At 33.9% G+C, this 15,611-nt stretch overlaps 1 protein-coding gene across 1 annotated transcript in view; it reads right to left on the reverse strand.

Moving 5' to 3' along the window:
• ALMS1 (ALMS1, centrosome and basal body associated protein) overlaps positions 1 to 15,611 on the reverse strand; it is a 166,065-nt gene that overhangs the window by 57,059 nt on the left and 93,395 nt on the right. The window contains exons 15-16 of the mRNA XM_023529497.1: positions 7,187 to 7,431; positions 1,594 to 1,725 (exon numbers count right to left, since the gene is read on the reverse strand). Of these exons, the coding sequence (XP_023385265.1) occupies positions 1,594 to 1,725; positions 7,187 to 7,431 (377 nt within the window). The remainder of the gene's footprint in view (positions 1 to 1,593; positions 1,726 to 7,186; positions 7,432 to 15,611) is intronic.

A 15,611-nucleotide genomic window follows, 5' to 3' on the forward strand; every position in this document is an offset into this window, starting at 1 on the left:
AGGTTATCACTGAGCTAAGTGTGGGGATGAGAGTAGGGCAAGTTAAAATGCCACAAAGCTTACTGTTCTTACTAAGATTCAGCCATTTTTCTTGAATAAATGCTCATTGGATTGCTGTCAAGTCTTTAGTTAATTTCCAGAGTTTTGTAAAAGTTTTCAAAACTTTTACAAAAGAGTTTCAGATGTGACTAGGTAACAGGACAATGGAGGCCTCAAACAGCACTGGACACCTGATAAGACTTCTGTTGATACAATCTGTCTTCTGAACTAAGGGGGCTGAAAGTAAAAGAAGAATGAAAAATTTTCCTACCTACAATCAGTTAGGTGAGCTTTTTAAATTTCTGGTAGCCATTAAGTGTGTTTTTAAAACCATAGCTTTGCAAGTAATGGAAATTTCTTCCAGTTTCTGTTTACAGGCTTAATAATCAATCCTAACATTTGGTAAAATGAGCATTTTATTTTAGTTCTTTATTTCAGTGGCATCGTAGTGGGAAATTAGAAACAGTTATACTAGGGCCTTTAACTTAGTTACAATGAGATACTAGTTTGTGCCTTTTAAAATTAACAACAACAAAAAATCTGCCTAAGACAAGGACAGCTTCTCCTTTCTGTATAATTTCTATACATATAAAGATATCTATTGACAAATCATGAAGAAAACAATTTATATCTAAATAGAACCAGGTCATCTCCTGTGGACTACTCAAAATGTTATTCCATCACAATCAAAACCTCACGGCCACACCAATTCAGTATCCTTAAAAATCCCCACAGGAAATATTTATTGAGAACTCCATGGGGTGCTATTAATTTTCAAAACCTGCAGTTTCCCTGTGATGATCTCAGAGGGGTACTGCCAGATATTTTAAAATTCTAGGGAAACAACAATGATATTTGCTATCTGGTGTACTATACAAACTACTAATTCAAGGTAGTTTAAAATGACAACATTAGATAGTGCTACATTCCTTTCAATGCTGCTGTATCTTTGCAAACCAGGATTTTTTACAGTTTCTGTAATAAAAGCAGGAAATGAGGGTGGTTGTGTCTAATTTCATCTCGAGGTCTGAGAAGTTGTACAGTGTCCTAGCTGCTGCATATTATATCATTAGTAACTGATTATTTATGAACAAAGTAAAATATTTTCTTTCAAAAAGCAAAATCAAAAAGAAATAACTAATATTTTTGTTTGTTGTTAGACTAAAACAATAAGTATTTGTGTCCTGATAACTTACTAGCTATTTGAAAAAGTACTTCTTATATTAATATGCATTCCATATAATGGCGGAAAAAAAAAAGTCACCAAAACACTAAGAGCACTGTGAACAGAGAAAACTTGGAAACTTTTGTCCTAGAGTCCACTAACAAACAACTATCCATATAATTTTCTTCATCAAATATTTATTAAATGTTTAAGTATACATAATATATCTGACCAAATAACTCACCTATGTGAACCTGAGATTGAAGCATGAAAAGCTCCATTTTCACTAAAAGATTAAATAGCACTGAGCTTTCATATGTCATTCCAGAATTAACCAGCCAATTCACAAATAAAATATTAAAAAATAAAATTTGGATAATTCTGTATACCTGAGTGTGAGCTCTCGACGGTGGTGTCTGATTTGGAATCTCCAGACGTAGATGAAGGAATCTGACCTAATTGTGGAACATAATACATCTTCGTACTACCAGAAGGCTTATATGGCAACAGTGAAGGCTGGGCTAAGGAGATACAGAGTAGAACAATTAATAACAAAACACTTATATTAATTCAATGAAGAAATACTGAGTGTCTTCAATGTGCCAGTCAGTGTTCAAGATTCTTGGGATAGATCAGTGAACTACACATAAAAGTCTTTCTGCCTTAAGAGGAGGGAGACATACAAGAAAAATTTAACATACTAAATATGTAAATCATCTATGATTTTAACAAACTGTAAGTGATATAAAGAAAACAATTAGAAAATGCTGAGGGAGATCAGGAGTACTGGGGAAATTGGGGCACGATGCAGTTTAAGTAGGGTGGTAGGGTAGGTTTCATTGAGAAGATGAGTTTTTAGGATTTATTCCATGTATATGTGGAAACTAAAAAACACTTTATCTTACTTTGAACCCAAACCTGGTCACTGTTAATCCTACTATTGGTCTTATGGTCTTATTCTGCCCCTAGAGTGTTAGAAAATAAGTCTAATTCTCTTCCATGTGACAGATCTTCAAATTAAAGTTCCTATTATAAAAATAAATTCCAATATTAAGAAAATACATAGAAGTAAAAAAGACAAGGTCAACCACTCAAGATAACTATTATTAACATTTTAATGTATTTCCTCCATCTTTTCTCTGTTTGTTTACATAGTTTCAGGCAGTATGTATAATTTGGAAATCAGATTTTCTACTTTACATTTATAATAAAATATTCATTTTATTTCCTCTTTACATTTTTAATGACTATACTATGGAGTAAATGTATTTAACCATTCTCCTAATGTTGAAAATTTAGGTTGAATTAAATTCTCAATTATAAAGAATTCTGTGAATAAAGACTTTCCTGTTTATGGCATACCCATTCTCCCTTGCTGCCCCATTTCAGGTAAATTCTCTGATTACAGAGGGAAAATTATACTATTTATAAAGTTAAAAGAAATACTCATTGCTAAAATGCTTTCTAAAATGTCTGTGCCAAAGTAATAAAGTCGATTATTAGAAGATAAAATCTTTTTCTATATATTTGTTTTTCTTTCATAATGTGGTAGAAAATCAATCTCTCTGTCTGTCTGTCTGTAGTAGCTTCACGGTATTTGTACACACTGCCCATCTGTACAGTGTATTTTCCAATCTCTGTTGCAGCCATGTATGAACATATGACCAAATTTGGGTCCATAGGACCAGTGTGAGAATAATGTGTGCAACTTCCAGGTATCTCATTAAAACACTCCACTTCCTAGGGACTGAAGATTAAGATAGCTGCAGCAGCCACTTTAGAACCAGGGATGGAAGTATCACTGTAAGGATGCCAGCGCCATCAGACATGGAATAGAGTTTCCTACTCTAGACCACTTACCTTTAATTCTGGAGTTTCTGTGATAAAATAGTTTAATCTGCATCCCAACACATACTTAGTAAGTAATCAGTCAATTAACTGTAAATCCACTGGAGCTGCAACTTACTACTTGTGTAACCTTTAACAAATTACTCTTCTTTTTGTGACAGTTTCCTCTCCTACAAAATGGGCATGATAATAACTACTTCTTAGAGTTACTGTAAAAATTTAAACAAATTTTTAAGTGCATCAAACAGTAATTTTGGTATGTGTTTAGAGATACAGTGTCAGGTTCTTCCAATCTTCTCCCTGCATAAGTAACCAACTTATTCTAAGAGCACTTGTTATATAATCCCTATTTTCTCTATTGTGATAGAGCCTTTAAACTCAAGTAAAAGAGAATTCATTTCTGTGCTTTCTGTTCTATCAACAAATTTACAGATGGTTAGATTAGTACTTTAAATTTGGCAGCTGCCAAAATTCATCATCCTCATTATTTTTTCTTCCATATTTTCTTTGTTAATATTCTTCCTGATAAACTTTAAGATCAATTAAACAAGTTCAAGAGAACAATCTCATCAGAATTTTGAATGTAATTGTGTTAGAGTATTAATTTATTTGGAGATAAATGACATCTTTACATAATTCAGCCTTCTTATCCAGAAATATCCTAACTCTTCTCTTAATTTAATTAACTGTTCTCTTCTATCTCTACATAAAGGATTAATAACTTCCTTCATATAGGTCTCATAATACTCTTGTTTAGGTTATTCTTATTTTATGGTGTTGTACTATTTACATGAATAAAATTTTATAGATAGCTATCATTTCTTCTCACTAAACACTTCCAGCTTCTTCCATTTTTCCTTACAGACCAAGGATTCCTCTCCTATCCTGTTATCACCTCTAGATAAACTCTTAGTTGCCTATGTATAGTTTATAAAGCAAAATACTCTAGACAGAGTCTGATAGTTCCAGAGTAGAATGAAGTCTACTCCACTGTGGCACAATAACCACCTTTATATTATTTAGAATTTTGTTATCATCTTTGACCACACCATCATTCTGATAACTTATTTTGACAATGACTTCCATATTAGGACCATGCTTCTAACCTACAGTGAAGGAAATGAGACAAAGGCTGACACATAAAGAATTTCACAAGCTTATCACCCACAACTATGTTAAACTTAAAAAAAAAGAGTGAGTGATTTATAGATTGTTATGGCACAACTGATGGGCATCACTTTCTAGGGCTAGAATGCCACCTTAGAGATTATGGCATATGCTCAGAACCATATACAGGGGTCCCCAACCCCTGGGCCATGAACCGGCGGTACAGGTTCATAGAGTGTTGGGAACCAGGCAGCACAGCAGAGGTGAGCAGTGGGCGAGCAAGCGAGGCTTCATCTGTATTTGTAGCAGCTCCCCAGCACTAGCATCGCTGCCTCAGATCATCAGACATTAGATTCTCATAGCAGCCCCAGTTCCTGATGCCAAAGGAGTTGGGAACCACTGAATATGGCACGTGCCTATCCCAGAGAAAGAATGCATACAGTCAGGAACAAAAGTAGAAGCCTTTTTAGAATCTTTTGCTTCCCATCTCTGTTACTCTGAGCTTTGTTAGATGGAAGATCATAGAAATAAGAGAGGGACTTCCACCAGAAGACAGGAGCTATTTAGTCATTTTACAATCTTTATGTCACTGAAACAATACGTGCAACAGGACGCCACAGTGCTGACTGTAACTACAACTGACCTTACCTGTCAGAGAGAAATAAAGTTGCCTTTAAAAAAAAGTCATTAGGAGTACAACTAATACCTAGGGGCAACTCTACCATGCTTGGTGACAGAAATTAACAAAAAATTACCTTAAACCTATATAAGAAGGGCTAGTAAAGTCTCAGACTATTTAGAAATATTTGTACCACTCCATTAGGCAAAAACAGCATCCAAAAACAAAACAAAACAAAACAAAACAACACACACACACACACACACACACACACACACACACACCCCTTAAAACCTAGCCAATGAAAACCTGGTTAACATCAAGGGGAACAAAAAATATGTACAGGGAAGAATTTAAACAACAGAGGAAAAAAACAGTTGTACCTTCCATTTGTATTTGGTCATTGCTGTAGTCATTATCGTAAGAATACTGACTTAATTTCCTTCCTTCACCAATGTATATAAACTTGATAGTAATGGTTAAATTTACCATTTATTTCAAAGGTTGCAGAAAATGAATAGCAACAATTGGGAAGAATTACAATTGACCCAGAACAAGAATGGTTATCACATGGAAATGGAGAATTCTGAGAAAGGTAAGTGGCCTTTGAAATTCTTATTAACTTCATATTTGGATGCAACAGTTTAATGTCACTTTGGACTGCCTGCCTGTGGGGCAAGAAGTGGCTACACAGCAAATAAGGGTTGTTATTGGGAAAAACAGAAAGGACTGGAGAGGGTTAAAGAAAGTTCAACTATAAATTTCTTTAAAAAATATGAAATATAGAATCAAATATAAATATATAGCATATTATTCTAAATTTTAATTCAGAGTAGTGAGCAGAAAGTCATGTGTTTAATATACTATTCTTTGTACTATAAAATGTTTCCAACCAAAAAAGTCATAAAATTTTACTTTTCAATCCACAGTATTAAAAATATTTTATTAGTAAAGCAAATAATATTAATACTTTTTCCTCAGATACTTGTATGTAAAGGAAAAACTGTAATTTGTGGACTCTATATATATTGATCTATTTGATTTGAGCAGAGGTTTAAAATACACTTTCGCAGTTGGCTTTCCCCTCTTGTACTTCTGACACCACCAGGAGAACAACATACCCAAGATAGCTATTGTTCCATTAGCCTGAGTTTCAGAACAAGGCAAGTGGAACAGAACCAAAACAATTCTGCTGCTTGGAGCCAATCTCCAACTGACACACAAACCGGTGAGTGAGAAAAGCAAATGTTTGCTGTTACGAACCAGGGACATTTTTGAGACTGTTATATGGTATCACTGTGGTTATAGGTAACTAACACATAAAGGTGTTATTTGTGATATTTCTTAAACTATACATTTTTGGAGTTCACCTTATGTCATAATAAAAATGTATAAGAAGTATAACCATTTTAATATATAAATGCACTTATTTAAATTAAATTCAATGAAATTTAATGCTGAACCAAGCCATCTTCTTTATACATTTAGGCATATTCCAACTGTATCTAAATTTTTTGCATATGTAGGAAAACTTAAAATATATTTGAATAGATTTGTGCAAACTATTAAATACTTTAAAATTAGTAATCTAAAGTTTCTACCCTCCTTTGAGGGAAGATTGAGAACTTGTTAATTTTCCTATTACTGGTCGGAAAAAGAAAATAATTTGCACTAATTTTGAATATTATACAGTGTAAGCACTATCAAACTATCACTGTCACAACAGCACAGCACCTGAAATGTAAATCTTATGGTAGTGATAGCTAGCTATTCACCAAAATCCATTTCTTCTTCATCCTGGAAAAAACAGCTTAACTATTCCTAGCCAGCAGAAAGTAATTTGGACCATTTTCAGGCCTAGCCCATAAAAACTTCCCACATGCACTCTCCCATGCTTTTTATCTCTTTTAGTTGACTGTGACGGTGGCTCCATGTTTCAAAGATAGCAGGGCCATAGTCAAACTGGGTGCCTGGTCACTGTTTTATGAAAAACAGACTGGTATTGTGTTTGACTATTATATACATTTCAGTCTATTTATTATAGTATGTAACATTTACTGTAAGACAAAATGCCAATAATTCACCTGCCTACCTAAAACCTGACCTCTATAAGTTTTAAGTTTCTATGAAATACCTGCACATTCTTATTACAAGTATCATGAGATAAAAACATGTCAACTACAAGAAGCATGAGTTCCACATGTTGTTAACTACACTAGAAATCAAGGAAAAAATATAATAAATCATATTTTCTTCATAGCTATGTAAGTACAAGACAGCTATCATCATGTGGATCCTAATGCTTACAACTAAAATTAGGTTTTCTGACTAGAAAGACACAATCACAAATTTGAGATAATTATACATAAAAATTAATAATATGACCTAAAATGTAATCATTCTCTTACCTCCCTCTGTGCCATGAGGAACAGTAACCTGCTGGACTGAAGAAGATGAAGCAAACTTGACAGGAACTTTGCCCAACTTCTGGGTACTGGGCTCTGGAATTACACGTCCACGATCTTCAGCATTAATAAAAATCTCAGATGAAAACATGGTTTTTTCTGGACTTTCTGTTGTTATCTGAGTGACTGCATCAGATGATAATTTTCCAGAGAAGGCAGAAAATGAGGGCTTAATCTCCCCTAGTGACCTAAACAAATGAGAAAGGATACAGCAGGTCATATCCTTGGCTTATAAAACTCCATAACTTCTTTCCAAAAGTGGCTTCAAAGAATACTGAAGTAGCTTCAAGGAATACTTTGTGGACACATATCAACCTTAAATGGTTAAGTTATTCCAAAGAAAAGAATATAAAACGGGAGAAACAGTAACTTTACAGTGGAGACACCTGGCAAACACCATGTTATCCAAGTGATAATGGTTCACATCACCAGTGATGTGTAGACATCACATACTCTCTGCTACGATGTGATGAGACAGGTACTTCGCTTGTGTGGTATTCTTTGCCAAAACCCATAACTCTAATCATGAGAAAAATACCAGCTAAACCCAAATTGAGAGACATTCTACAAAATATCTCCCAAATATTTGCATATGTAGGAAAATTTAAAAAATATTTGAATAGATTTGTGCAAACTATTAAATACTTTAAAATTAGTAATCTAAAGTTTCTACCCTCCTTTGAGGGAAGATTGAGAACTTGTTAATTTTCCTATTACTGGTCTGAAAAAGAATTTCCCAAGAGTGTCAAAATCATGGAAAATAAGCAATGAGGCAACTATCAGACCAAAGGAGACTAAGGAGACATGACAACTAACTAAACTGAATGTGATATACTAGATTGGCTCCAAGAACAAAAAAATGTCACTAACGGAAAAGCAAGTGAAATCTAAATAAAGTCTGGAGTCTAGTTAAGATAATGTACAAATGTTGGCTTAATTTTGGCAAATGTACTATAATGTAAGATGTTAACAATAGGAAAAACTTGGAGGAACTCTATTATATTTATATATTTTCTGTAAATCTAAAATTATTCAAAAATAAAATTATTCATTTAAAAATGGAATAATATTATATTGCATTATATTGGAGTAAAATCTATAATGTATCACAAGAAGAGAAGGCAGAGTTCTTTTGGAAAAGACACTGCTGAGAAAAACAAAAGGCAGCAAGAAGAGGAAGACCAAATATAAGATGAAATGATTCCATAAAAGAAGCCATAGGGCTGAGTCTACAGGAGCTGAGCAGGGCTGTTGAGGACAGGATAGGACCTTGTGGACATCACTCACTCCTAAGAGTCACCAGGAGTCGGAAAAGACTCAACAGCACATAACACACACACACACACACACACACACACACACACACACACACACACACACAAATATAACATTTCATATGGCAGTTCTAAAAAATTTAAATACAATGAAATCATTGAGAATATAATCTCAGTTTCCATGATGGAATAAACTAGAAATAAACAGTAATCAGAAAGTTCCCATATAATTGGAAATTAAGAAACACCTCTCTACATAGCCCATGGACCAAAGAAGAAATTATAACAGAAATGAGAAAATATTTTGAATGATGATGATGATGATGAAAAACTACATAAAAATCTGTATACATTAGAAAAGGCTGAAAATTAATTAAAATTAATGTTAAAAAACTAAGTATTCTCAAAAAGACAGAAAAAGATCAAGTTAAAACCTCAAACAGAAGGAAAAAAATAAAGATAAAAGCAGAAATTAATGAAACAGAAAACACGCACTAGAGGATCAACAAAACCTCAACTGTTAAACCCCCTAGCAAGAGTGACCAAAAAAAAGAGAAAACACAAATTACCAATAGCAGACATAAAAAAGCTTTTAACACTAGATTGAGAAAATATAAGAAGAAGAAGATATTATGAAAATAACTCATGCCAAAATCATTCAGCATTTGAAGAACCAAAAAAATCTCAACTTAGATGGGGAAAGAAAATCAACTGACACCAATGCTGAGATGAAAGAAATGTTAGAACTACCTGACAAAAACTTTAAAGAAGCTACTATAAAATGTTCCAACAAACAAGGGTGCATACCTGTGAAACAAATAGAGAACAAAAAGAGAAAAAAAGACTGAAAAAAAAAAATCAATAGAGCTTCAGGAACCTGTAAGGTAATATCAAAAGGTCTAGCATTTTTTTCATCAGACGCATATTTGAAGAAATAAGCACTAAAAACTCCCCAAATAAAATGAAAGATAGCTCACACAAACCCCAAACAGATGCCCCAAAGAAATTCATGCCTGAAAACATAATAATGTACTGAAAACAAAATAAAAATTAAAGCAATCAGAAAAATGACACACTGTTTCTTACTTATAGAGGAATAATGACCCAAAGAACTATAGATTTCTCATCAGAAACAATGGAATTCAGAGGGAAGTAGAATATTTTTACAGTGTGGAAATAAAAGGAAAATGTCAACCTAACTTCATGAGCCATAAAAAAATCAACTGGACTTCATCAAAATTAAAAATCTTAGTTCTATGAGCGACCACATTAAGAGGGTAAAAAGATAAGTCACATACTATGAGAAAATTCTGCAAATAACACATCCAGCAAAAGCCTTGTATCCAAAACATTAAGAACTCAAAACTCAACAGTAAGAAAAAAACAACCCTATTAAAAAGTCACTTCACCAAAGAGGACTGTAAAAAAGCACACGAAAAAAAAAGAAAACCCATTAGGGAAATACAAATGAAAACTATGTTGAAATACCACTACACACTTATAAAAATGGCTAAAATATACCAACAATATCACATGTTGATGAAGATGTAGAGTAACTGCGATGCTTATAGATTGCTAGTGGGAACGCAGATACAGCCATTCTGGAAAAAGTTTAGCATAGTTTAGTTCTAAACAGTTCTTGTAAAGTTAAACATACATATATACGCTATGATTCAGCAATCCCCACTTCTGAGTATTTACCATACAGAAACAAAAACTCATACATATATGTTTGTAGCAGCTGTAATTGTAATGGCCGTACATTGGAAACAACCCAAATATCCTTCAGAGTGAATGTATGATAAAGTGTGATAATCTGTACAATGAAATTGCAATATAAATAATAAAAGCAATATTAGTGCTTTTAATAAACCAATAAAAAGTAAAATACTGATTCACAAAACAAGATAGATGAATCTTAAATACGTTTTGCAAAGTAAAAGAAGCCAAACCCAAAACGTTGTTACATAGTTTATGATTTCATTTATCACACTCTGGAAAGGCAAAACTAAAGGGCAGAAAATAGACCAGGAATTGTCAGGGGTCATGGGAGAAAATGCCTATAAAAGAATGTCATGTGGGAATTTCTGGAACAGTGGAAATGTTTTATACATAACAGGGATGGTTGGATTTATCGAAACTGATAGAACTGTACAACACAAAAAAAACTTTACAATATGTTAATTTAAAAAAATAACCAAGATGTGGCGGCAAAGGTGGAATGCAGGATGTGACAAAGGAATCTAACTATTATAAATGAATAACGTACTCGCAAAGAAGATTATAGGGAATAACAAAGCTGATTTAGAAAATGTCAGCAAATGGTGTTTTAACTGGACATTGTAATGCTAAATTCTAAAGAAACTATACCTAAACACTGTACTCTATCTAGCTGGAGAATCTGTTTCTCACCTGGGTATGGGTTATGCATTTTGAAACTACTTATATACTAGGGTAAACATATTGCACGTAATGACAGCCAGGTTTGTCACCATTGGAGAAAAAAGTTACAGATAAAAGAGAAAGGCTAGAAATCAATCCTGTAGTTCTGGATTAAAGTTATCAATATTGACTTGTGGTTTAAAACACACATACATACACACATACATGTGCACTCACATTAACCGATGGAAATATAAAAGTAGGTGTATGTGCGAGTTAATATACATACATGAAACTGTTAGCTTTATTCACTGAGAGGGCTAGAAGCAGTGATATCCTAGTATCAATTAGCAAATCCAGTGCTTACATATTGGTTTCTAAATATTATTCTACATTGTTGAAAGTGGGCTATTAAAGTCCACTATTATTGTATTGTTTATTTCTCCCTTCCAATGTTAGTATTTGCTTAATATATTTGGGCGGCCTAATATTGGGTATGCACACATTTACAATTCTTATACAGGTATATCTAGTTTTACTGTGCTTCACTTTATTGTGCTTCAGGTTTTTGTTTTTTTTTTTTTTTGGGTTGTTTTTGTTTTAATAAACTGAAGGTAAGACCCTCTCCCAGGAAAAAGGTTATAAGTCACTGAAGGCTCAGATGAGGATTAGTATTTTTAGCAGTAAAGCATTTTTTATTTAAGGTATATACATTGTCTTTTTAGACTTCACAGACTACTATACTGTAAACATGTAACTTTTATATGTACTGGGAAACCAAAAAATTTGCGTAACTCACTTTATTGTGATATTTGCTTTACTGCAGTGGTCTGGAACTGAACTCCCAATGTCTCCAAGGTCTGCCTGAATCTTCTTGATGAACCGACCCCTTTATTTTTATATAATGACCTTCTTTGTCTCATGTTACTGCATTTGTCTACAAAGTCTGTTTTGTCCAATATAAGCAGTGCTAACTTCTGTTCTCTTTTGTTTCCACTTGCATGGCATAACTTTTCCCATTCCTTCACTTTAAGCCTACGTGTCCTTTAAGCCAAGTCAATCTCTTGTAGGCAGCATATCGATTAAATGCAATCACTATTAAAATTCCAATGATATTTTTTTATAAAGAGAAAAATAACCCTAAAATTTTTACATAGCCACAAAAGACCCCAAATAGTCCAAGCAATTTTGGAGGGTAGTGGGGGACCAAAAAAAAACTGGAAGCATTACATTTCCCAATTTTAAACTACACTACAAAGCTACAGTAATGAAAATAGTAATGTTACTGGCATACAGACCAATAGAACAGAACAGAGAAACCAGAAATTAACATCTGCATATAGAGTCAACTAATATTTGACAATGAAGCCAAGAATATACAACAGGAAACGAACTGTCTTTTCAGTAAATGGTCTGGGAAAACTAGACAACCACAGCAGAAAAATGAAATTGAACTCCTATCTTACACTACTAGCAAAAATTAACTCAAAACGGATTAAAGACCTACACATAAAACCTGAAATTATAATAAAACGCCTAGAAGAAAACATACAGGGAAAAAAATTCCTTGACATTGGTCTTAGCAACAATTTTTCTGGATGTGACACCAAAAGCACAAGCAACAAAAGCAAATTTGTTAGTTTCAGTAAACGGAACTTTATCGAGTCAAAAATTTTCTGTACAGCAACAACCAATAAAATGAAAGACAACCCACTGAATGGGAGAAAATATTTGCAAATGATATATCTGACAAGGGATTAATATCCCTTATATAGGACTTATATGGCTGAATAACAAAAAAAACTAAATGATCCAACTAAAAATGCACAGAGGAACTGAAGAGACATTTTTTCCAAAGATGATATACAAATGGCCAACAGGTACAGGTACATGAAAAGGTGGCTTCAACATCATTAATCATCAGGTAAAGGCAAATCAAAACCACAATGACATATTATCTCCCACTGGTTAGAATGACTATCATCAAAAAGACACAAGATAACAAGTGTTGGTGAGGATGTGGAGAAAAGGGAACCCCTGTACAATGTTAGTGGGAGTGTAAATTGGTACAGCCAATTTACATTCTGTTTATTATGGAAAACAGTATAAAGGTTCTTCGAAAAATTAAAAATAGAATTACCATATGATCCAGCAATCTCACTTCTGGATACACATCCAAAGGAAATGAAAACAGAATATAGAAGAGATAGCTACACTCCCATGTTTACTGCAGCATTATTCACGATAGCCAAGATATAGAAACAACCTAAGTGTCCATCAATGAGTAAATGGATAAATAAGATGTGACATAGACACAAAGACACAGACACATAGACACACACACACACAGAGGAATATTATTCAGCCATTAGAAAGAAGGAAATCCTGTCATCTGTGACAACACAGATGGACCTTGAGGGCATTATGCTAATTAAAAATAAGTCAGGCAAAAAAAGACAAGAACTGTAGATACCACTTACATGTGAAATCTAAATAAGCCAAACTCCTGGAAACAGAGTAGGATGTTAGTTATCAGGGGGCTGGGCAGTGGGGGTAATGGGGAGATATTGGTCAAAGGGTACAAACTTCCAATTAGAAGAGGAGTAAATATTGGGGCTCTATGCATGGATCTGTGATGATAGTTAACAATAAAGTGCTTGAAAGCTGTCGACAGTGGATCTTACATGTTTTCACCACAAAGAAGTAATGGTAATTACGTGACATAATAGAGGTGTTAGCTAACGCTATGGTGGTATGAGTCCATACTGATGTTCATAAATAACTATAGGAATAAATGAATGGGAGGGATGAAAATCAGCACCTGCTTACAGAATAATTTCAATTAATAAACGTAAAAGGAATGAAATATAAAAACTCTATTAGTATACCAGAGTAATAACTGTTACAGGTAAGAGCCACTGATGGATGCTAAAATTAGTGATCAAAGTTTAAGCAGAACAGGTTATTTGCATAGTCTATCAATCTCTCCCTCAAATATTTAGTATTTACAAAGGGAAAACAGCAACCTTACAGTGGAGAATCTTGATAGATACCACTTTAGTCAAGTGATCAAGGTTAATATCACCAGTAATGCATATCAATATAAAGTCTCCCAAATAGAGACTTTCTCAAAAATAACTAATTCTCTTCAATGTGTCAAGGTCATGAAGAATAAGGAAAGAATGAGAAACTGCTACAGATTGGAGACTAGGAAGCATAATAACTAAAGTGCAAGGTGGGACCTTGGACTAGATCTGAAACTGAGAAGGTTCATTTGCAGAAAAACCAGGTGAAATCCAAATTGAGTCTATACTTTAGTTATAATTTTATATGAAGGATAATTTTTTAGTTTGGGTAAATGTTTTATGGTTATGTCAGTGTGAGATGTTAACATAAGGGGAAGTTTTTGTAAAGGGCATGTGGCAACCTCTAGGCTATCTCCCAGTGATCTTTGCCTCCTGGTATTCATGCCCTTGTGTAATCCCTAACCGCAACCGCTCCCGCCCCCCAGGGTGGGCCAGAAATAATGATGTGACAGAAGTGGTGAGATTCACTTCCAAGGTCGGGTTACAAAAAGACTGTGGCTTTTGACTCGGCATCCTCTCTTGCATTCTTACTGTGAAGGAAGATTGGCTGTCTTAATGGAGCTGCCTTATAGAAGGAACTGATGTCTCTAGCCAAGAGCCATGGGAGCAAGCTTGGAAGCACAGCTTCTCAGTCAAGCCTTGCGATGATACCACAGCTGTGGCCAATGGCTGTGTCCGCAATCTTGTGAGAGACCCTAAGCCAGAAGATTCAGCTAAGCCATGCCTGGATTTCAAGCCTACAGAAACTATGGGATAATATTCATTGTTTTGAGCTGCAATATTTCTGGGTAATATCTTACACATCAATAGATAATACGGGAAGTTTTTCTACTATGTTTTGCAACTCCCCTTTAAGTCAAAAATTATCTCAAAATAAAAAGTTTAAAAATATTTAATACATATATACTTGAACATGTTTTATGTATATACAATCACACACTGCTTCACGACTGGGATACATTCTGCAAAATGCATCATTAGGCGATTTTGTCCTTGTGGGGAACATCATCGGGTGCACTTACACACACTTAAATGGTATAGCTTGCTACACACCTAGGCTATACAGTGTAGCCTATTGCTCCTGGGCTACAAACCTGTACAGAATATTATATTGAATACTTAAGGCAACTGTAACACAATGATAAATATGTCTAAACATATCTAAATATAGAAAAGGTACAGTAAAAATACAGTGTAAAAGAAAAGGTATACCTAAAAAGGCGCATTTACTATAAATGGAGTTCGTAGGACTGGAAGTTGCTCTGGGTGAGTGAGTGGTGAGTGAATGTGAAAGCCTAGGGCATTACTGTACACTGCTGTATACTTTATATATGCTGTACATTTAAACTACACTAAATTTATTTTTAAAAATTTTTCTTCAATAATAAATTAACCCCAGCTTACTATAACTTTTTGATTTTACAAACTCCTATAAAAAAAGTTAACTTTTGACTCTTGCAACAACACTTAGCTTAAAATACAAATATTGTACAGTTATACAAAAATATTTTTCTTCATATATCCCTTTATTCTATGAGCTTTTTCTACTTAAAAATTCTTTTTTAACTTTTTTTGTTAAAAATTAAGACAAAAACACACACATTAGCCTAGGTCTACACAGGATCA

The sequence above is a fragment of the Pteropus vampyrus genome, unplaced genomic scaffold (genome assembly GCF_000151845.1).
Source record: "Pteropus vampyrus isolate Shadow unplaced genomic scaffold, Pvam_2.0 Scaffold37, whole genome shotgun sequence".
NCBI classification, from domain to species: domain Eukaryota; kingdom Metazoa; phylum Chordata; class Mammalia; order Chiroptera; family Pteropodidae; genus Pteropus; species Pteropus vampyrus.